A 23256-nucleotide genomic window follows, 5' to 3' on the forward strand; every position below is an offset into this window, starting at 1 on the left:
TGACGATTTTATTGTTGGCAATAGGGTGAGTCGCGAACATCGTCAATTTCATAGAGTATTTTGGACATTTGGTCAATGCAAGGAGGCTTTTAAGTACTGTAAGCCAATCATACAAGTTGACGGCACACATTTATACGGCAAATACCGTGGGACCCTATTAATGGCCACATCGCAAGATGGAAATGGTGGTGTTCTTCCTCTAGCATTCGCCGTGGTCGAAGGCGAGACGCTAACAGCATGGTCATGGTTTTTGGCCCACTTGCGTGAACACGTCACAGATAAGAATGGAATTTGTCTAATATCTGATCGTCACGCGAGTATAAAGTCTGCTGTCGCTAATGAAGCACTTGGTTGGCAACCTCCCCACGGCTATCATGTGTACTGCGTCCGACACATAGCCAGCAATTTCAATCGCAAATTCAACAACGCGAAACAAAAAGAGATGTTCAAGAAATTGGGTAAGGTTTATTTTATACATTAATTTAATTTGAGTTTCATGTCTACGTACAACTGTTGATGATAACAAATTTGATGCAGCGTACACTCCTTGCAAGCATGTGTTTGATCAAAACTTAGAAAAATTTCGTCAATTGAGTCCAGCTATAGCAAGATGGATTGATCGAATCTCAAAGGAAAAATGGAGCATGGCTTACGATACATCTGGACGACGATATGGTCACATGACAACCAACTTATCAGAATGTGTGAATAAGGTGTTGAAAGATTGTCGCAGCATTCCAATAACAGCGTTGGTGAAGTCAACATATAGTAGGTGCCGAAAGTACTTTATTGATCGTGGTCGCCAAGCCCAAAGACAATTAAGAGAAGGCCAAGTTTATTGTTCTAAGCTTGTTACAGAACTTAGGAAAAATCAAGAACAAGCTTGTTCGCACATCGTTCGCGTGTATGATATCCACTCGACAAGGTTTGAAGTAGAGGAGACCTTCAATCCTATAACGCAACGTGGCGGACAAAAATGGGCAGTTAACTTGAATGGCCATTACTGTCAATGCGGAAGGTATTCTGCGCTTCACTATCCATGTTCACACATTATTGCAGCTTGTGGTTACGTGAGCATGAACTACTACCAATATATAGATGTTGTTTACACCAATGAGCACATCTTAAAAGCATACTCCGCACAGTGGTGGCCTCTTGGGAATGAAGCGGCAATTCCTCCTTCTGATGAGGCATGGACACTAATCCCTGACCCAACTACAATTCGTGCGAAAGGTCGGCCAAAATCAACAAGGATAAGGAATGAGATGGATTGGGTCGAACCATCTGACCACCGACAAAAATGTAGTAGATGTGGAGCTGAAGGGCACAATAGGCGTCGATGTCCAATGCAATCTGACCGTGGGAGTAATTCATTTAATTGATTTATGTATGTTACATGCCTGACTTGTATTGCTTTAGGTTTTGTTCAATGTATTTACTTGTTGGTCTTCAATGAAATCGTCAGTTACTTTTTGTTGAATGTGTGCTTCTAATGAAATAAAATTACATTTAGAAGTTGAAATAAATGGAGTGGATCAATCGAGGTTGAGTGACATTGGTGTTGATCGTTAGTTAGAAACGTTAGTGTCTAAGTATTTTGTCTTAGTTTTTTATTTGAAGGGTGAGGGCTAAGTTCTTTTTATTTTATGGTTAGGGCTAAGTTTTTTATTTTAGGGTTAGGGTTAATTTTATAATTGTATGGGGTAGGGTTAGGCCTTATTTTTTATTTGTTGGGGTTAGGGCTAAGGTTGTTTATTTTTGGGTTTAGGGGGAATTTTTTTATTTTAGTGGTTAGGGTTAATTTTTTTATTTGAAGGGTTAGGGTGTAGTTCTTATTTTTGAGGGGTTAGGGCTAAGTTTTTTTATGATTTAGGGGTTAGGGTTAAGTTTTTTATTTGAAGGGTTAGGGTTAGTTCTTATTTTGGAGGGGTTAGGCTTATTTTTTTTATTTAGGGTTAGGGTGTATTTCTGAACATTATAGGGTTAGTGCTAAGTTTTCTTATTTTAGGGTTTAGGGTTTATTTTTTTAATGTGTACTTGTAATGAGATAAAATTACATTTAGAAGTTGAAATAAAATTTGTTTTTTTTTTAATGTGTACTTCTAATGAAATAAAATTACATTTAGAAGTTGAAATAAAATTTGTTTTTTTTAATGTGTACTTCTAATGAAATAAAATTACATTTAGAAGTTGAAATAAAATTTGTTTTTTTTAATGTGTACTTCTAATGAAATAAAATTACATTTAGAAGTTGAAATAAAATTTGTTTTTTTTTAATGTGTACTTCTAATGAAATAAAATTACATTTAGAAGTTGAAATAAAATTTGTTTTTTTTAATGTGTACTTCTAATGAAATAAAATTACATTTAGAAGTTGAAATAAAATTTGTTTTTTTTAATGTGTACTTCTAATGAAATAAAATTACATTTAGAAGTTGAAATAAAATTTGTTTTTTTTAATGTGTACTTCTAATGAGATAAAATTACATTTAGAAGTTGAAATAAAATTTGTTTTTTTTTAATGTGTACTTCTAATGAAATAAAATTACATTTAGAAGTTGAAATAAAATTTCGTTTTTTTAATGTGTACTTCTAATGAAATAAAATTACATTTAGAAGTTGAAATAAACTTTATTTTTTTAAACGGTAAGGGTTTAGTTCTTATTTTTTAGGGTTAGGCTTAGTTCTTATTTTAGGGGTTAGGGTTAGATCTTATTTTTTAGGGATAGGGCTAGGTTTTTTATTTTAGGGTTAGGGTTTAGTTCTGAACATGTTAGGGGTTAGGGTTATATTTTTATTTTAGGGGTTAGGGTTAGATCTTATTTTTTAGGGATAGGCCTATGTTTTTTATTTTAGGGTTAGGGTTTAGTTCTGAACATGTTAGGGGTTAGGGTTATATTTTTATTTTAGGGGTTAGGGTTAGATCTTATTTTTTAGGGATAGGGCTAGGTTTTTTATTTTAGGGTTAGGGTTTAGTTCTGAACATGTTAGGGGTTAGGGTTATATTTTTATTTTAGGGGTTAGGGTTAGATCTTATTTTTTAGGGTTAGGGTTAGGTTTTTTATTTTATGGTTAGGGTTTAGTTCTGAACATGTTAGGGGTTAGGGTTATATTTTTATTTTAGGGGTTAGGGTTAGATCTTATTTTTTAGTGTTAGGGTTAGGTTTTTTTATTTTAGGGTTAGGGTTTAGTTCTGAACATGTTAGGGGTTAGGGTTATATTTTTATTTTAGGGGTTAGGGTTAGATCTTATTTTTTAGTGTTAGGGTTAGGTTTTTTTATTTTAGGGTTAGGGTTTAGTTCTGAACATGTTAGGGGTTATGGTTAGTTTTTTATTTTAGGGGTTAGGGCTAGGTTTTTTATTTTAGGGTTAGGGTTTAGTTCTGAACATGTGAGGGGTTAGGGTTAGTTTTTTACTTTAGGGGTTAGGGTTAGTTCTTATTTTTTAGGGTTAGGGTTAGGTTTTTTATTTTAGGGGTTAGTTTTTGAGTTTTATTTGGTTTACGGTTCATTGATTATTATAGTTTGATACGCGACATAAATATTATCCATAAGTAAGCCTTAATAAACTGAATATCATACATTACGCCATGAATGTCAAATTACAAATATACAACAAAGGCTTAATAAACGAAGACATGCAAATCATTCATTTTGGTGTCCGTGATGTCGTGAGGATGTGCCACATGGTCGATCCCATCTTCGTGCTTGGCGATCAGGATTTCTTCTGCCCCGATGCCTCCCCGCTTCTTCTTCGTCAGCCTCCGCAGAAAATGCGTGCCGCAAATCAACACCGAATAAGTCACCCGTATTAGGTATTTGTCCCGGTACATTCCATTGTGTTCCTAACGGGGCATTAGGTGTTGGAATTGGGCCATGATATTGCTGTGAAGGGGTCATTGTGGGCCATGAAAAATGAGCTTGTGTTTCCGCAACACCACCGAACGATTGCTGGCTTGCAGAAGTATCAGTGTGATGACCCTGAAAAGGATATTGATACATCTGGGTCGGATACTCAGCAAATGTTTGTGGCGTGTAATACATTCCATGGCCACGCTCCGCCATTTGTTGGGAATATTCTTCCGCTTCAACAATGTCCCTTCTTCTGTCTATCCCCTGAGTTTCAATACTTGACTGAAGCATGTGAAACTGTTGTGCAGGAAATTGACGCTCTGATGCGGGACCATGTGACACTGGCTCAGTGACTCTCTCTTGCTCTTCGGATAAAATTGTAATTTTTTCCACATAAGGCACGAGATCATCAAATGTGCATGTATTCCTCCCTTGAGGAGACACCATGTATTGTAATGCCTCCGCAACTTCACCCTGCATTTATAAGGGTAAGAAAATTAATGGCCATCATTAAATAAAAGTTCAAGTTAAAATTTGAAAAAAATTTAAAAATACCAATGTAGCCGTCTTTGCATTTGCTGGGTCAACAAACATCTTTGTCTTTCGCCTATACCAGACCATGTAGTCCGAGTTAAAACTCAATAGGCCTTCTTGTCGGGGATAAGCGTCGACCCTAAATGCATGGCGATTATTCCACTGATCAATCATTGGGGCGAACAATTGCCCCCAATTTTCGTCATGTTTCCCTTTCAATGTTATGCCATGAATGTTTAAGGGTTGTGAAGGAGACTCTGGAATTGGCTGTTGCATCCCAAATTGTCTCAATACTCTGTCCGGTTGGTGCCACTCAATGACTTGGAAACAAATTAGTGGCACCACCGCGTACCACGCGAGACTTCCGACTAAACAAACGGGAGGCAACAGTGATATTACGGTTGATGGGTACGGCTCCCACACAAACTGCATATAACAACATAGTTATGAACATTTTAGTAAAATAACACATATAATTTTTTATTTTACAAATAGAATAACATCTTCTTACCTCATGACGTTTCATAATATCTAACTTGCGACGAAAAACTCTCACATCATCATTGCCGATATGTTGGTTTCCACGTCGCAGCCACCTACAAAGATTAAAATTTAATATATGCTAAAACCATTTATTCTATTGAAATGAAAGACGCTGCTAAAAATTACTAACCTATGCCCCAGTGGTGTATTTTCTACTTGGGAAGGAGTCCTCTTTGGAGCCAAGGTTGGACATCGTTCCCATGCCCACATTTGTAGTAAGATGCACATACCTCCGATTGATTTAGTTTTATAATCGGTGGCATTGCACATCTCTCTGTATAGAAAACCAAGTACGGCAGCTCCCCATGCATATCTGCCACATTCTTCAAAGTCACGTAAAAATTGAAGGTATCTTAGCGAAACTTTGTTACTGCTTTTATCAACGAACAAGACACCTCCAATGAATCTCAATATCCATGCACGGGCAAACCTTCTTACTTGTTCTTCGTCGTCGTCATTATTTATTTGGGCAAAATGGTGAGCCAGCCAACTTAATTTAACCACACTACCTCTAATTTCATCTTCTTGTGGTCTGACTCCCAATAATTCCTCACATAAATCAGCCCAATCAAGATTTGTTGGACCGATTAATGGTAAACCATCCACACTTATACCTAACAATACAGAGACGTCTTGGAGAGTAATAGTACATTCTCCGCATCTCATGTGAAAGGTATGTGTTTCTGGCCTCCATCTTTCAATCAGAGCACTAATTAATGAGGCATTTATTTTTAAGTACCCCATCTTGATAATCCAGGCGAAACCAGATTGTAGAAGAAAAGGAAAAATTTGCTCAGGAATTTGTTCTTCCCCTTGATACGTGGGGACAGCTCGTCTGATATGTAATTTCCTATCTTCTTCCCCATTCCAAACATGTTCTGAAACATGTTTAGGTTGCATCCATAATACATTAGCATCGATGGGACCAGACTTAATGTTAACATGTGATGAAGATGATGATGAAGATGCCATTGCTACTACAAAAAAAAAAAATATAATACATTATTTGTAGATAATATAAATTAAATTAAACTACACACATTTATAAAAACATTAATAAATATCTAACAATAAATTTGAAAAAAATCAAACTCGCCAATTTTTAATATATTCTATACATAAATTAAAATACAAGTGAACAAAACTTTAAATAAATAATTTTTTTTCTACAATTAAAAAAAATAATTGAATAAAATATGGACTAACAAATTATTTATAATACAAACAAATATTGAAATGCAAAAAATTATTTAAAAATATATATACAAAAAATATAATAATGTACAATCTATCATATATTTAATAACATAAATTTTCTAAAACAATTAATATTAACCTACAAACTAAAACTAACAGTGATCATATATATATATATATAACTAAAAACTAAAAAGTAAAAATTATTAACTCAAACAATATTAACTTATTAATTCATTTATTTAAAACTATACTATCTATATATAACATACAAAAATATATAAGACACAAAAATATAACACTAATAAAACAAATTTACGCATCTCTAATATTACAATTATTTATTTACGTGTAACATGCTTAATATTATAAAAACTAAAAATTTATGTCTACCTAAAATTTATAAATATGTATGCTAATATTAATTTATACATAATATTTCTACCTTATCTAATATTAAGTGTGTGCCTAATATTTCTAAGGCTAATATTAAGTGTGTCGGAACGTTTGGCTGTGGCTTACTAAAATATCATATATATACTACAAACTAACCTTCAAATATATACTACAAACTAATAACAGCATACTTATTTTTATACAAACTAACCTTCAAATATATATTACAAATCTAAAAATATATACTACAAACTAAATAATATTTTTATACTAACTAACCTAACCTACTCTTCAAATATATGTTACTACATAAAAATTAATAACAAATAACAGCATACTTATTAATTTATTAATAATACTAACTAACCTAACCTTACAATACCTATTAATCTTAATTAACCTAAACTTACAATACTTATCTAGCTAACCTATTATTTTAAAAATATTAACAAACAGAATATATAAATCACTTATCTAGCTAACCTGTTATTTAAGAAAATCACTTACCAGCTAATTAGGAATTATGAACTATGGAAGAAAAAAACTCAGCAAGAGCAAGCACCAACAGCAAGCACCAACAGCAAGCACGCAGAACACTCAAGAATGGAGAAAAGAAAGGTAGTAGAAGAAAAGAAATGTGAATCCAAAGTTTACGTTCAACTTATTTTATAGGAAAAAAGCGTATACAATGGTCAAAAGCTCTCTGCATCCCTAAACGCTATGCTGCATCCCTAAACAATGGAGAGCAGAAACAAGCCCTGCAAGCCTGAAAAGTTGGTTCACGTGACATGGCTGTCTCGCCAGCACCCTGGGCGAGTCCCACTGCACTGCCAATCCCGCCAGACCCTCTGGCGGCAAGCCTCTAGCCCCACTTCTCACTCCTATCTCGCCATTACGATGGGCGAGTCCCACTTCTCACTCCTACGTGGCCTATGTCGCCACTAGCAGGGGCGATACACGCCTATGTCGCCACTAGCAGGGGCGATACACCCCTCTCTCCTGCTTTGCCGCCACTGGCAATGGCGGGTTGAGCCTTGCCGTCAGTGGCAATGGCGTTTTCCGCCTAAAAACCGACCCCCTCCGTCATTAGTTTTAAAACAAACCCTTATACGTAAATAGTTTTTAAAATAAGCCCCCTTACGTAAATTTGCCGAATTGTTTAACTCGTCTTCTTAGGTAAAAGAGAAGATTATTTATCCTTGGAAGGGATTCCTTTCACCCTCTTATCTTTCTTGTTCAATGCATTTATGACATGTCGAAATATCCCATCACACTCCCATGATCTCGGAGAGTGATTGAGTTTTATTAACTGACTCTTTATGTGCCAGGTTGTTTTATAACAATGTTTCCTTTAATCCTGTCATTTTTGCCTCAGATTGGATTGGTATTGATGCAATAGGATATGGTTTGGTTTATAGTATGTTGGATACGTTCGTTTCCTATTGTTGACGGGACATAATACATATACATAGGTCGTACCAGCTCCAATCCGATCTAGGTATATACAATTTTAAAAATTAAAATAACACATGCATGGTCATTTGTTAATATAAAGATTTTTTATATTATTTTTTTTCTTAGTTAAAGATCATGAATATTCTTTAATTTATTGAATTAAAGAATAATTTTACTCGAGGGACAAAATTATATATAAAATATGGTTTATATTTAAATGACAATATAAATTATTTTACATTAAAATACATGCTTATTAAACTTCTTTAAAAATCACTTATAATTGAATTATTACATATATTCATATCCATAAATACGTAGAGAATATAATCAGTCTTTATAAGTTGGAGCTTCGAGGCCATCGTCACATTGGACCAAACGGCAACACAATATTGTTCATCCTTGGAAAGTCCCTCATTCTTATAGATTTATTCATATTGATTTGATGTGAGCGTATGAGGCACATGATCATTTCAATTGAGCCTCTTTTTGAAATCGACATTTGGTTAATTTTTTAAGAAAAGTTCATCGAGACTCTTAATTTTATTTTATACGTGCATTTTGGTATTAAAATAAAGATTGTGTGCCTTCCAACTTTCACATATATATACACATAATTCCAAAATGTTAATGTCTGGTTTAAATTTGGACAATTTTTTTTTAAAACACTTAGCTCTCAACTAATTTTTTTCCCATCAAATTGGTCCATTTTGACCTTAATTAACAAACTCAAGTGTGAAATAACGTGTCGCAACAATTTCTTTACTGTTGATTTAAATTTGAATATCAACCTCCTACAAAAAAAATTAACTATCTTGTTAATCTTAAATAACTTAAAATTATATTGACCGTGGATACACAGTTTAGGGACTCTACTAAATGCAGCCGAATTAGATTACCTAAAAATTATTAATCATGAACAAAATTAATAAATCTTTTGTAATTATAACATTACTTCTAAAAAAAAAAAATACGTTCATTGATTATTTTAGTCCCTTCAAATTTTTTTTTTCAAGACTTGGCATGGTTCAACCACATTTGAATCTTGCATTTCCTTATTTGTATCCTGAACTTCCTACCTATATTATATTTTGAAATGTTGATTTCAAAATATAAATTTGTATTCAAAAATAAATTTTTTGAAATACAAAATGAGAGGTGCAGAATTTAATAATGAAAGTACAAAAAAAATGCTCTCAATGCTCCCAAAACCAACGCAATAGGGTGGAATATGAGTTCTACTAGAGCTTAACCCATAGTTACAGTAGTCACTTGAGAGACAAATCTCTCGACTTTTCGAAACTAATTCTTGATATGGGTCTTTTTTTAAATTATTTTCTGCATAGTGTCATTTTTTTACGTAAAAAACATGCAACTCGCAGAAATTATTGGCGAGTTTGATCAGTCTTTGACACGTGACACTGGTCTCACCAGTGCTACTGACGATTTGAGCTCCACGGGACTCACCAGTTTGACTGGCGAGTTGAGCTAGGTAAGCTGACTAGCGTTGCAGAGGGTTGTAGACACGGGACAGCTTTTTCAGGTTGGGAATTGCCCGTGGAACTGGCGAGTTGTACTTTATTTGGAACTGCCAGTAACACTGACGATTTGCTCATTGATTAGTTGAGATCATCAGCTTTAAATAGTCTCCCTCTTTTTACATTTGTTGTGCGTTCATCATATAACGTGTGCTGAAGTGTTGCCAAGTTCTCAACACTTTAGTCAAATATCTCGCTTTCATATGCTTTGATTTTTTTTTCATTTATTAACATTATATTTATGAATTGAATCCACAAAAAAATAAAGAGAAAAACACACTTATGAACGGAAATATTTTTATAGGTCAAGCACGTAGAAAAGTTAACTCTAAAAAAGACTTCCTACATGCAATGATATTTTAAAGGATTTTAAAAATAATGCTTGCGAAGATACTGGGTCTAAGTTATTATAAAAACTTTTGTAGTTTGCTTATATTTACTTAATGATATTTTTCTTTGCTTTATTATTTCTACATTTAAATATAAATTTGTTGAGTGTGACATTAAAAGATACTCAAGTATGCATGAAATATAAAATTGGCTGTTTATAATATAATATAGATATTAGTTTCGAAAACAAATTGATGTTTAAAATTATATTGTGATTTCATAAGCAAAAATACTAACGTTGTGTTTGGTGGCAAAAAGATAGCAAAGAAATGGAGGAGGAATGAGCAAAAGTGAGTATGTTCAGTATATACAAAATATGATAGAAATAAAAACTGGGCAATTGAGTAATGTTTAAAAAACACACCGTAGCTAATCAATGAGCAAATCGTCAGTGTTATTGGCAGTTCCAAATAAAGCACAACTCGCCAGTCCTACGGGCAATTCTCAACCTGAAAAAGTTGTCCCGTGTCTGCAACCCTCTGCAACGCTAGTTAGCTTACCTAACTCAACTCGTCAGTCAAACTGGCGAGTCCCGTGGAGCTCAAATCGTCAGTGGCACTGGTGAGACTAGTGCCACGTGTCAAAGGCTGATCAAACTCGCCAATGGCTTCTGCGAGTTACATGCTTTTTACGTAAAAAAACGACATCATGCACAAAATAATTTGAAAAGAGACCCATATCGAAAATTAGTTTCGAAAAAAAACCTATGTCGAGAAATTTGCCCACTTGAGACAGTGACTTAACTGGTCCAGACTTAGGACTCTTGCGCCTATGGACCCTATATTTTGGAAGGTTGACTGAGATATATATATACTTGTCACTAGACATAACGGAATTCTCACTTCTCACTCCTCACCATTGCCATCACGTTGCTGAGGTGCAATAAAACGCAACTTGGAGGCTTGAGGGTGATCTAAATTATTAGACCATTCAATATATTGTTACTTACATTTCTCATTTTGGCTAACTATAGATATTTTCCAAGTTGCTGAGGCCATTGCAAATATATACCATTGCATAGACAAGTTGCTAAGGCACACCATTGTAAATATCTACCATTGCATAGACAAGATCAATAACCCTATTTTTTTAAGGAAGGCAGTGCATGTTTGAATCACCGTTCATAAAATTAATTTTATAAAATAAAACTGATTTTCGAATAATCTAATTTATGTTTAAATGTTTTCATTATAAAATTTAAGTTAGAAGTGAAATTCGATCATTTAATTTTTTTATCCAGTACAAAAACTATCAAAAATTACTTCAATACATGATTAATTCTGGACCCAAAAGTAATTTTAAAATCTTTTATAACATGAAATCAAACAAGAAAAATTTAATCTAAAATTAATTTTCTAATTAAAGTCAAACCAAACACACACAATATGATAATCAAGGGATATTTGGAAATTTTGTTGAGAAGTAAAGAAATCAATGTTAAGAATGTGAAAATTATAACTGTTATCTTTTTAAAATAACATCTCAAATATGAAAATTACATCATGCATAAAATAATTATGCCATTATTTCAGCTTAACTAATAATTTTCATTCTCGACACTAAATACACTCTCAATAGTAAAGTTAGAAAAGTGACGATTATATATTTCAATCCTTAAGATATTACTGATGAGTTTCTACCAGAGAAGTTCGTGCGTGCATGTTGGAAGTTTTGCTTATTACTTCAGAAATGAGGAGAATTCGGGGAAAATAGGGAAAATAAAAACTTTAAGAATTAGGCCAAAACATGTGGGAACTGCGAAAAAGAAGCGTGTTGATTTGAAGGATACTGTTGTTTAACACACGTGAAAATGACACATAACTTACACGTAATGCGAGTTTGTGCGTGCATTAATTTTAAAAATTGGTTTTTATTATAATTTATGAGTATTTTTTAAATGATAGATTATATATTAATATGACGTTAATAGTCCCGATTTAGAGGAATTTTAAAAGAAAATAAGTCTTACGTGTTCTGGAATAATATTTTTTTATGAAGTTTAATATGTGCCACATCTTGAAATAAAATGTAATTATAAAAAATGTTAAACTGAGTGATATTCATTGGATCATGCATATCAATATTCATCTCGAGAAGTCATGTTAATCCGTCGTACAATGTATAATGTATTGTTAGATTGCCATCTACCGCATACAATGAACTGTTAGATTTTTTTGGTAGAACAAATGTATCATTAGATGGCTTGAAAGCAGTTTAATATTATGTTATGTATACAGTTAAATATTTATAATTCCAATATTTGGTTTCTTTCTATTGTTTTAATAGCTTAAATTTAAATTAATAAGATAAATTCTATAAGAAAGACATCCGATTTTATTATTAAATTAATCTTTCAAATATTAAAAATGATTATCATAAGTAATAATAATTTATGTTGTTTAATTAAATGGTTTAGAATTTAAATTATGTATAAGAAATAACTGTGTCGATAATAATAATAATATGTTCTGAATTTTTTTAAAAAAACATAAAATATGAGATTAATTTTTTTTCACTATTTTAACTTTTAATAATGATGACAAAGAAAGAAGAGGCGTGTTCAGGAGAGAGACTGAAGAACACACAGGTGAGAGTGGGCCATAGCAACTGAAATAGGTCCATGCCTCTATAATTCCATTTTGCCACCCCCATTCCCGAAGCTCACATAAAGTCAAGTATCATTTTACACTTTCTCAAGGTAGTTAATTACAACCTAAAACTAGCCTTCAATCCTTCATTTTCATTTCTACTGCTCCCAAAATCGCTTCATGTTACTTGCTTAAAGAAACTGCTAAAACATAGTAGTAATAATAACACAGCAGAAAGAAAAACTACTTCATCATTTCTTCTACAAAACCCCAATCTGCAAGATATATATCGTGTTTTTATTTGGTGTGCAAATATAGCAAAATATCTCAGCCATTCATCCATATATTAATAATAGATGAAGGAGATTAAAAAAATAAAGGGAAAAAGAGAATTTGATAAAGCTAGATTTCTACAGAAAATTAATAGATTGGTACGTGGTGGTGACCAAACACAGCACTATAATTGTGGCAGAGATTATTATTGTCCCAAAGTTTTTGGTTTATTTCATATTCATAAAGATGGGAAGCCACTTCTTCCTTTTAAGCTAGTTACAAGGTCACTCATAAAAAAAATTAAATTATAATTTTAGTTTTCTTTTTTTCATAAATTTTTCATTTTGATCCTCTGAAATTGTAACATTGGATCTCTTGAACTTTAATAACTTTACTATTGATTTTGATCTTTATGTTAATGTCAAGCGTTAACTTAACTGTCTATCAGATAACATCACACATTTAAAATGATTTTATTAAAACATTAGTATGATTATTGTTTAATTAAATTAAGAAAAAATTCATTAAAAACAAAAAAAAATTAAAAGAAATCTGGAGACCCCTTCTTCCCCAATCCTTCTTTCCCCTCTTTTTCTCAAATTTCCTTTAATTTTTTTTGTTTTTAATTAATTTGTACTTAATTTGATTAAATAATAATCATATTTATATTTTAATAAACTTATTTTAAATGTGTTATATAATGTAATAGATGATTGATTATAAGACCAATACTAAAAATTAACAAAAGAATTAAAATAGTAAAGTTTAAAAATTAAGTTACAGTAAAATTTTAAGAAAAAAATAAAAATTTTTAAAAATAAAAGAATCAAAATTATAATTTAACCTTAAAATAAAAAAAATAAAAGATCCACACTTAATAAATTAGTTTCTGAACTTACATTTACTTATTTTAAAGTAATTTACATCTGTCCAAAAAAGAGAGAGAGAGAGTAAGCGGTTATCGGAAAAAAGAAGAAGAGAGAAAACGATTACATTTATTATCAGTAAGTAAACGATGACATTAAAAACAAAATAAAGAGTTACAATTATTGAATGACAAATTAATGATGAGAAGTAAAACAATTATTTAATTTGATATAAATGTATAAGTAGTCAATCATGAAAATTATTATAATTCTTAATTTTAAGTGTAATCCAATAATTATTTTAGTAAATACTGAAAGAATAAATAATACATGTATCAACAATGTAATTTTTTTTACGTTATAATCAAATCATAAACTTTTTATCACAATTTTTAATTGATCAATGTATAAAACTTTTATACTAACAAATTATTAATATTAAAAAAAATTAAAAACTAATCTCAGAAATTTTCAATTTATTTTAATTTTAATTAAAAATAACATCAAATTTACATATATGTAGTATATTATTTCAATAGTTTTAAATAAAATTTGTCCTATAAGAAAAAATTAGCCTTCCAAAGTTGTAATTGAACCCGAAATCGTGGTATAAAATTTTCGAAGAAAGAGAGAAATCAGATGCTAGCAATCCTAGGAGATTCCATTACGTCACGATGAAATTAAAAACCCCAGATCCAATTGAGACACCGATACGCTGTCGTTGGGCTAAGACAAAGAATTACAGAGGGGACGAGGGTATATTCGTCACACTACGCCACAAAGCTTTTCTAGCCCAATTAATTAATTATTACTCACTAATAACTGCCCCTAGCCAAAGCTGTCTCATTAATCACTCTCTTTTCTCCTTTCTCTCCTATTCCCTCTTCCTTTCTTAATTAAAATCGAATTAATTACTATACGATTTTCTTTAATTCACATTAATTATCGTTGATCCAAAAAAAATTATATTTAATAAAAATAAATGATTTTTTTCATTAAATACTCACTCTAGTCTTAGACATAAGAAAAAAAATATTTTTCTGATCTCAAATATAAAAAATTTTATTTTTAATATTTTTATTTGTTTTATTGATGTGCTAATTTGAAGGATTTTTTCATGTTCTTATACTATACTCTAACGGAGAATAAGTTAAAAAAATTATTTTTTTAATTAAAATAGATGTAATAGGTGATAATGACATAATTATACATTGATGTGTCAACTCTGTGATATAATTAATTTTGTATTTAAATTTATTTAATTTAATATTTGTTTATTTTGGTTAAAATTGAAAATACTACACTCGATGACCTTACATCTCTTTCTTTCTTTCTTTCTATCCGCTTCGCTTCTGTGCTCTCTCTGTGATTCCCACTCGTTTTCCCCCAAACAGCACAAAAAGAGAAAACAAAAGCGAAAAAGTAGAGTGAGAGAGAGAGAGAGAGAGAGAGAAACAAAAACAAGATCCTAGAAAGAGAAACTTCACCGCCGGCGACACTCTGAACTGATTCAACTTAAGTAATGCACATGCGAGTCTCATTCTAAGCACCTTCGGAAAATGCACTGATTCCAGTTTCTCCATCAAAAAACCTCACACTAGCACCACAACCGCAAAGTTCAAAAAGAGAATGCGCGAAGGCGACGTCGTGCCGGCGACGGCGACGGCGTCTCCGTTGCCGCCGGTGGTGGTTGCCGGCCGAAGCCGGTCGCAGGGCTTCACGACGCGGCGAGTGACTCCGGCCGCTCCAACGGCCGGATCCGCCGCCGTGGAGCGCGTTCTCCCTAATGGTGACTTCTACGCCGGGAGCTTCTCCGGCAATGTCCCGCACGGATCAGGAAAATACCTCTGGACCGACGGATGCATGTACGAGGGCGAGTGGAAGCGCGGAAAAGCCTCTGGAAAAGGCAAATTCTCATGGCCTTCAGGCGCGACTTACGAGGGCGAGTTCAAATCGGGTCGCATGGAAGGGTTCGGAACCTTCGTCGGATCCGACGGCGACACCTACCGCGGGTCGTGGAGCTCCGACAGAAAACACGGGTTCGGGCAGAAGCGTTATGTTAACGGTGACTTATACGAAGGGTCCTGGAAGCGCAACGTGCAAGACGGTCACGGCCGTTACGTCTGGAAAAACGGGAACGAGTACGTCGGGGAGTGGAAGAACGGCGTGATTAACGGCAAGGGAGCTTTACTCTGGGCAAACGGAAACCGTTACGAGGGGCTGTGGGAGAACGGCGTCCCCAAGGGTAACGGCGTTATGAAGATTCATCACCGTTTGCTCTGGGGTGATAATTTTAACGTGAAGCGGTTCTCCGTTGAAGGAAGAGGGAGCGTTAATAGCGATAAGAGTTTCCCCAGGATTTGTATTTGGGAGTCGGAGGGTGAAGCCGGTGACATCACGTGCGATATTATCGATAATGTGGAGGCGTCGATGTTTTACCGCGACGGAACGACGTCGGATTGTGAAGAGAAAGAGATGAAGAGGAACCCTTGTTGTTTCTCGAGCGAGGTGAAAAGACCTGGAGAAACAGTTTCCAAGGGGCATAAGAATTATGAGTTGATGCTTAATCTGCAATTGGGGATAAGGTGAATGAAGCACTAGAGCTTTTTGTTTTTGATTTTATTGAGAATTTTAGATGCTTTTTGGGTTTTAACTTTTAATTTGTGCAGGTACACTGTTGGGAAGGAGGCTTCGATTTTGCGGGAGCTTAAGCAGGGTGATTTTGATCCGAAGGAGAAGTTCTGGACTAGGTTTCCGACGGAGGGGTCGAAGCTTACACCGCCGCATCAGTCCGCGGAGTTTCGATGGAAGGATTACTGCCCTGTGGTTTTTAGGTGTGGATTGTTTTGGATGGTGTGGTGGGGTGTGTTGAGTGTTTTGGGGTGTTTATGTTTTTTTTTTTTTTGACTGTGTTTTGGTTTGAATTTGTAGGCATTTGAGGAACCTGTTTCAGGTGGATCCTGCTGATTACATGTTGGCTATATGTGGAAATGATGCTCTTCGGGAGCTTTCGTCTCCCGGGAAAAGTGGAAGCATCTTCTACTTGACCCAGGATGATAGATTCATGATAAAGACAGTGAAGAAATCTGAAGTCAAGGTTAGATACATGTGTTCAAAGCTTGTAGAGTCATGTCTTGTTAAATTCCACATTAGCATGCTGAGAGTTTGACACTCCCCTTGGCCGCCAAATGAATATGTTTCTCTGTTTTTTTTTTTTAACTCCGGGGCTATGGGGAGTAATGTTTTTGGTGAAACAGTCAACTTGGGTTTGGGTTTTGAAAGAGGAGGGGGGGGGGCTGTTTTATTGGTTTGGTCATTCATGGGTTCCTACTTCTTATATTGCTACTAGGAATCTTTTGCTTGGTACATATATTGATTGGTTCTTGATTCTGGTTTCAACTTTTAGGTGCTTATTCGGATGCTTCGGAGTTATTATCAACATGTGTCTCGATATGAAAATTCACTTGTGACGAAATTCTATGGGGTGCACTGTGTCAAGCCAATTGGAGGCCAGAAGGTATGGGATTGGTTGATATTTTCTATAGCTGTTTGGAGGTGGGATGCCCCATGCTTCAGTACTTGACTTTCTATTGTTTGTTGAAAATCAGATCCGGTTCATTGTGATGGGAAATCTTTTCTGCTCTGAATATCCAATTCATAGACGATTTGATTTGAAAGGATCTTCTCATGGTCGCACCACAGATAAACCTGAGGAGGACATTGATGAAACAACCACCCTCAAGGACCTTGATCTCAACTTTGTTTTTCGTGTACAAAGAAATTGGTTCCACGAACTCATCAAGTATGTTGCTATGCTAGTTGTTTGTCCAATGAAAACTTTTAGGGGTTTTACATGTATGTGCTTATATAGTCCTCTGATATTGTGTTCAGGCAAATTGAGCGGGACTGTGAGTTCTTGGAAGCTGAGAAAATTATGGATTACAGTCTTTTGGTTGGCATTCATTTTCGTGATGATAATACGTGTGACAAAATGGGATTGTCACCTTTTCTTTTACGCACTGGTATTGATCCACCATCCACTTTAGTGCATATTATGAGAGTTTTTATGTTACAAAAATTCTAAATTTCATGTGTTTCTCCCTTTAGGCAATCGGGATACTTATCAGAATGAAAAGTTGATGCGTGGTTATCGCTTTCTTGAAGCAGAGCTACAGGATAGAGATCGAGTTAAATCTGGAAGGTAAGTAGTGATGATATGTTCTAGTTCCTTTCAATTGATGTTGATGGAATTCTTGTTATTAATTTATAAAATGATTGCATTGTTATAACACCTGGATCCGTAGATAAATTGGATTGGCATATTCCCGTAGTCATTTGCAATATTAACCAGGGTGAAATGAGAATTGTTTGTTTGAGAGATGTATTGGTGCTTTGAGCAAAATTGGTCCTACTGCTATCAGCGTGAAAATAATAGCCATGTCTAATGCTACGACTTGAAAGCATCACAAACTAAGATGTTTGTGACCTGTACGCCCTTGCTAGTTGCAATCTTAAGTTATAACTCTGGCATTAATGTTTAATAATTTCTTCATTTTATTTGATATTTTTCATTATTATAATTGAAAGTAGTTTGCATTATTTTAGCAAGTCAGTGGCATATAGTATTGCAGGCTATTGTTGTTAGTGGGGCTCAGGCAGGCTGTGGTCCCAATTCATTAATTCAAATTCGGATTTCTAATTTATTTTTGGCCTGACAATAGATTCATCGAGTCAATTATGATTGTTTCATACTTTCTCTGGATTCATGATTTTTCTGAAACTATCCTACACATTCAGCTTATTCGGGCAATTAAACACAGTTCCAGCCTGTAGTTACTGTGTGATTTGAAGATTGCAAGCTGTTTTTTTTTTTTTACTATTTCGTCACATTACTAACCCATTCAAGGCTGTTGGCTTTTATGTGAATGCATATTTGCAAATTTTATGGCATGTATTAAGTAGGATTCTTCTTGTTTCAGGAAATCATTAATCAGGCTAGGAGCCAATATGCCTGCAAGAGCAGAGCGAGTGGCCCGGAGGAGTGATTTTGATCAATACACTACTGCTGGAATCAGCCATTTGACCCCTTATCGCAGTGGGGAGACTTACGATGTCATTCTATACTTTGGGATTATTGACATTTTGCAAGATTATGATATCAGCAAAAAGCTTGAGCATGCTTACAAGTCCTTGCAAGTTGACTCTACTTCAATTTCTGCTGTTGATCCAAAGCTATACTCGAAGAGGTTTCGTGATTTTGTAGGGAGAATATTCATTGAAGAGAGGTAGCAGATGGGTTAACAATGAGGCTGGAATATTTCTCTTCCTGAAGGTGAAGATGCCTGATTGCTCATAACATCCAGGAAAAAAATGCGTGAAATTTGAAACCCTTGTCAAAGGTCTTGGAGTTGACTGGTTAAAATGCCTCGCCACGGTCAAATGGCTGACCGAAGTTCCCTGGAATTGGGGTTTTTTATGGCTTAATTTTATAAACACAGCCATTGTGATGGTGTGCTGAAGGATGGGAAAACTTGTACATGGAAGATTGGGATGAAGTTCGGAATTTGTTTTTTCTTTCCTTTGTTTTAGGAAATGGGGTGGGGCTTGTTGAAATTTTTGTGGTTACTACTAAATAGAATTTGAATATATGGTGGTGGGAGAGATAGGAAGAGGGAACAACGTGGAGTGTTGTTTCCCTGAGCTTTGATTCAAAATGCGTGGATAAGTGTAGGAAATAAACAAAAAAAAGAATGTACAGTGTTTATACAAAGGATGGATAGTTGAAAGAATTTTTTTTTTCTACTTTGATTACTTGAATTATTGAGAGACATTTTGAAGACCCATGTTTGTTGTGAGATGGAGTGTCCCAAGTTTTCTCTTCCACACAACAAAGTCTCTTATCTGATGAATGAAAAAACATAAATAAGTGGGGCTTCATTGCGGGGTTGAAGAAATTTTTTATAAAAAAAAAAAAACTAGGGTCTTTGGTGTTAGCTTTTGCAGTGAAAGTGAGGGCGTTGGGCTTCAAAGAGTCTTGAAGGGCATGAAAAGCAGAGAAAGGAAAAGAGAGAGATAGAGATGTGCTGGCGTTTCTCGTTTTTCCTCCTCTGATTTTGTTCACTTTTTCCTCCTGCTTTTCACTGTTCATGTGCCTATTTCATTCCAGTTATTTTTATATCTTAATTTAGTAAAATTGGACCAAGTTTTTTAATCTTTTGGGTTTGCGAGAAAGAAACGAAACGTACCTATAATCAGTAATTACATCACATGGTGGAACCTGCTCTGATTGCTCCATTAAATCTATCTCGGTAACAAGTAAAATCGTTACTTATGTCATGTGATTGAAGCCAAACTCCATTAATCTATTATTTTTGGAATAAATTTTAAACTAATGCTTAAAAGTGATAAGTCGCAGTGTATCTAATATTTTTGAAATCAAAGTTGTAAATTAAATCCATAATTTTTGTTTTTAAATTTTTTTTTACTAAAATCATAAAAAAAGTAAATGATTTTTAATTTTCTTTTAATTATGATTTTAAAGTTATAAATATTTTTTTGAAATAATATTTAGAAGTCGTAAACATATTTAAAACTTTAAAATCGTACCTTTTAAAATTAATTATTAATAAATTTAAATTAATTTTAGTTTTTAATTTGTTGTTCAATGTTTTTAATATTTGTTTACTAATATTAACAAATAATCTTAACTTAAATTTGTTAAATAATATTAAATTGTTTTTAATTAATTTTTACAGTTATCATTAAGTAAATTAATAATTTCGTATAGTATTATTAATTAATTTTATTTGATAAAATTATTTTAATATTAATAACGGAAAATAATTTAGTAATAAAAATAGTTATTGAAATAAAAATATAATAATACATTAATATAAAATGAATAATACAAATTAAATACAAGTATAAAATAAAAAAATAAAAATAATATTAACTATTATCTTGCTTGATGAACAATTATGTTTTACTTTTTTTTATATTATTTTTTTAATTTACAAAATAAATAATAATTTTTAGCATTAGTAAAAAATATTAATAAAATAATATAAAAATAAAAAAAATATATATTAAATAAAATAATATGTAAAATTTTAAAAATATTAAATAAAACAATATATAAATATAAAAAATATTAAATAAAACTATAAATTAAAACTAATTTAAATTGATTAATAATTATTTTTAAAAAGTACGACTTCAAAGTCATAAATATATTTTCAACTTATAAATACTATTTTTAAAAAATTAAAATATTTATGACTTCAAAGTCATTATAAAAAAAAAAACCAGAAATCGTTTACTTTTTTATGACTTCAGTAAAAAAAAAAATCATGAATTAATTTACGAGTTTAACTTAAGAAGTCCCAAGATATCTTATTACTTATTCTTTTGTGGGTATTAATTTGAAATTTACATATATTTGATAAATTCAAAAAATAATTGCCCACTGAAAAATTACCACTTAGCACTAGCAGTAAAAACAACAGCATCATCTGGCTCTGTTGTGTTTTGACCTTGTTCTCTTTTGAAACATTTTAGTGTAATGTCTTCTGGCTCAGAAGTAACGTCAGTGTGAGTGGATGGCCCCATTGCCATTTTGTTTCTCTTTTCAGGAAGCTAATCAGAGATTATGGATTTCAAGCGTGTCTTCCACGTTCTTTCATACCACTCCCAATTCAAACAAACCTTCCTCACTCAATAAATTTACATGTTCAATCCATCTTGGCTTTTAAATCAAATCACTATCAAAATGGTAAACTGTTTCCGTTAGATTGTAAACAGATTAATTCTAAAAAAAGTAAAGCATTGCCATGTCATGAAGTGTTTTCTTTGACGCCAACAAAAAAATATAGAATGTTACTTTTCCTAACAAGAGTTTGAGAGTTTATTAAGTTTCCAATTGATAAGTTACAATTACTTCTTAACGTTTTACATTTTTTAACAGAAAGTTTGTAATTAAGATTAATTTAAACACGCATTCTAATAATGTCTTCTCATATTAAAATTAATTTCATTAGATTCTAAAACAAATAGACAGGTAAGTTTAAGAAACTAATAAATATTAACGTCTTATCAATTTTCTTGCATAACAAAATGTCTTATCAATTCAAAAGTATTGGAAAATGACCTCTAAATTTGGACTTTAACAGGCTTAAACTATTTACATAAAAAAATTTACATTATCAACTAATCACTGATTTTTATATAACTTTTTAAGAAATTATTATAAATATTAACAAATTTCTTATGATACTAATAGTTTATAATAACAGTGTGTATTGCTGATAAAAAAAAACAAAAAAAAAAGTGTGTGCATGCATTATTTATTCCAAAAACTGACAATAATTGTAATTTATAAAATATTGTAAGCTAGCTAGTAACTATTTGTGGTATATAATTGTCGAGAAATTTTCAAAACTAGTAACTATAGCTCAATTTGAATTTGCAACATTGTAAATTTTGATCATGGCATAGGTGCCCCTAGGTCGAGGGAATGCGACCTGGATCCCACATTCCTATTTAAAAAAATACTGATACGAAATTAGAAACCAACATAAATTAGGCAAAAAAAAAAACAAAAAAAACATTAAGTAGCCGTACAACAACAATTCCGGAATTGGTTTCTCAACGTGTCTCTCCATGTGTTCTTTGAATTCCCTTTCATTGTACTTTTTCATCACCCCCACTTTTTCCACGTGCATTTCAATCCCATACAGCAAATAAATACATTCCCAACACACTTCGTAAAGTAATCGCTTTGCTACTACCAAAACCAGATTAGTCTCCTTTAAAAAATGAATAGTCACTTGTTAAATTAATCCCTATATCCTCACTTGTCATAGCTTTAAAAAGAGGCTCTCATTCATCTCGATTTTTGGTCAATTAGATTTGGTAATGCATGAAATCGATTTCTTCGATCTCTAATGATGGCTTCCTTAAGCATTTATATTATTATATCATTTGCATATATAATAATAAACTATTTAATTCTGGTGGCTAACAAGTGCATGTGTTCAATTTACATTACATCTCATTCTGCAGGCTACCATGTTGTAGTTATTTTAATATCATAATCATAGTAATATTTAAAGACGGGATATGTAATTTGACTCCCGTACATTTTGAAAACTTTTGATTGAGTCAACACAAGTGCTTAGACAAATCCAATGGTAAGTGTGCGTTGGAGCCTGCAACACAACCCAAGTGCAAAATAATCAATTCATTGAATTGGAACAATCGTCGTGGGAATGCCAAATGTATTTATAATAATAAGCAAATCCCAAAGATCTGTACTCAATTGGCTCATGATGCTGTGGATTTGTCTATTTGGAACCGAAGAAAAATAAGAAAATAGCATTCCATGAAGAGCCAAACAAGGGAAGAAAATAAGGAGAATTTGGTGCACATGTATCGATGTTTACAAGAGTTGGTATGATATTGGAATGAAGATACGTCTATAACATGGAAACAACATTTTACAGAGTCCATATATGATAAAAAATAATATTAGATAAATTTCTCTAATAATAAATGTTGGAATGAAATCATTCTATAGAAATTATTAAATAACCTATAAATTTAACTTATATTAGTATAAATTAGTTTC

At 32.8% G+C, this 23256-nt stretch overlaps 2 protein-coding genes across 2 annotated transcripts; one reads left to right on the plus strand and one right to left on the minus strand.

The window, feature by feature from the left end:
• Positions 1 to 3470: 3470 nt before the first annotated feature.
• LOC114382106 (serine/threonine-protein phosphatase 7 long form homolog) lies at positions 3471 to 5798 on the minus strand. The gene is made up of 4 exons (XM_028341343.1): positions 5059 to 5798; positions 4897 to 4981; positions 4407 to 4811; positions 3471 to 4325 (listed from the first exon to the last, which is right to left on the minus strand). Exons 1-4 carry the CDS (start codon positions 5670 to 5672, stop codon positions 3645 to 3647), a joined length of 1785 nt encoding a protein of 594 aa, XP_028197144.1. The 5' UTR covers positions 5673 to 5798; the 3' UTR covers positions 3471 to 3644.
• A 9151-nt stretch (positions 5799 to 14949) lies between these two features.
• On the plus strand, positions 14950 to 19470 carry LOC114382329 (phosphatidylinositol 4-phosphate 5-kinase 1-like). Its single transcript, XM_028341658.1, has 8 exons — positions 14950 to 16216; positions 16301 to 16465; positions 16563 to 16728; positions 17038 to 17148; positions 17240 to 17433; positions 17523 to 17653; positions 17739 to 17832; positions 18611 to 19470. Exons 1-8 carry the CDS (start codon positions 15261 to 15263, stop codon positions 18918 to 18920), a joined length of 2127 nt encoding a protein of 708 aa, XP_028197459.1. The 5' UTR covers positions 14950 to 15260; the 3' UTR covers positions 18921 to 19470.
• The last annotated feature ends 3786 nt before the right edge of the window (positions 19471 to 23256 follow it).

This window comes from Glycine soja, chromosome 13, assembly GCF_004193775.1.
Source record: "Glycine soja cultivar W05 chromosome 13, ASM419377v2, whole genome shotgun sequence".
Lineage (NCBI taxonomy): Eukaryota > Viridiplantae > Streptophyta > Magnoliopsida > Fabales > Fabaceae > Glycine > Glycine soja.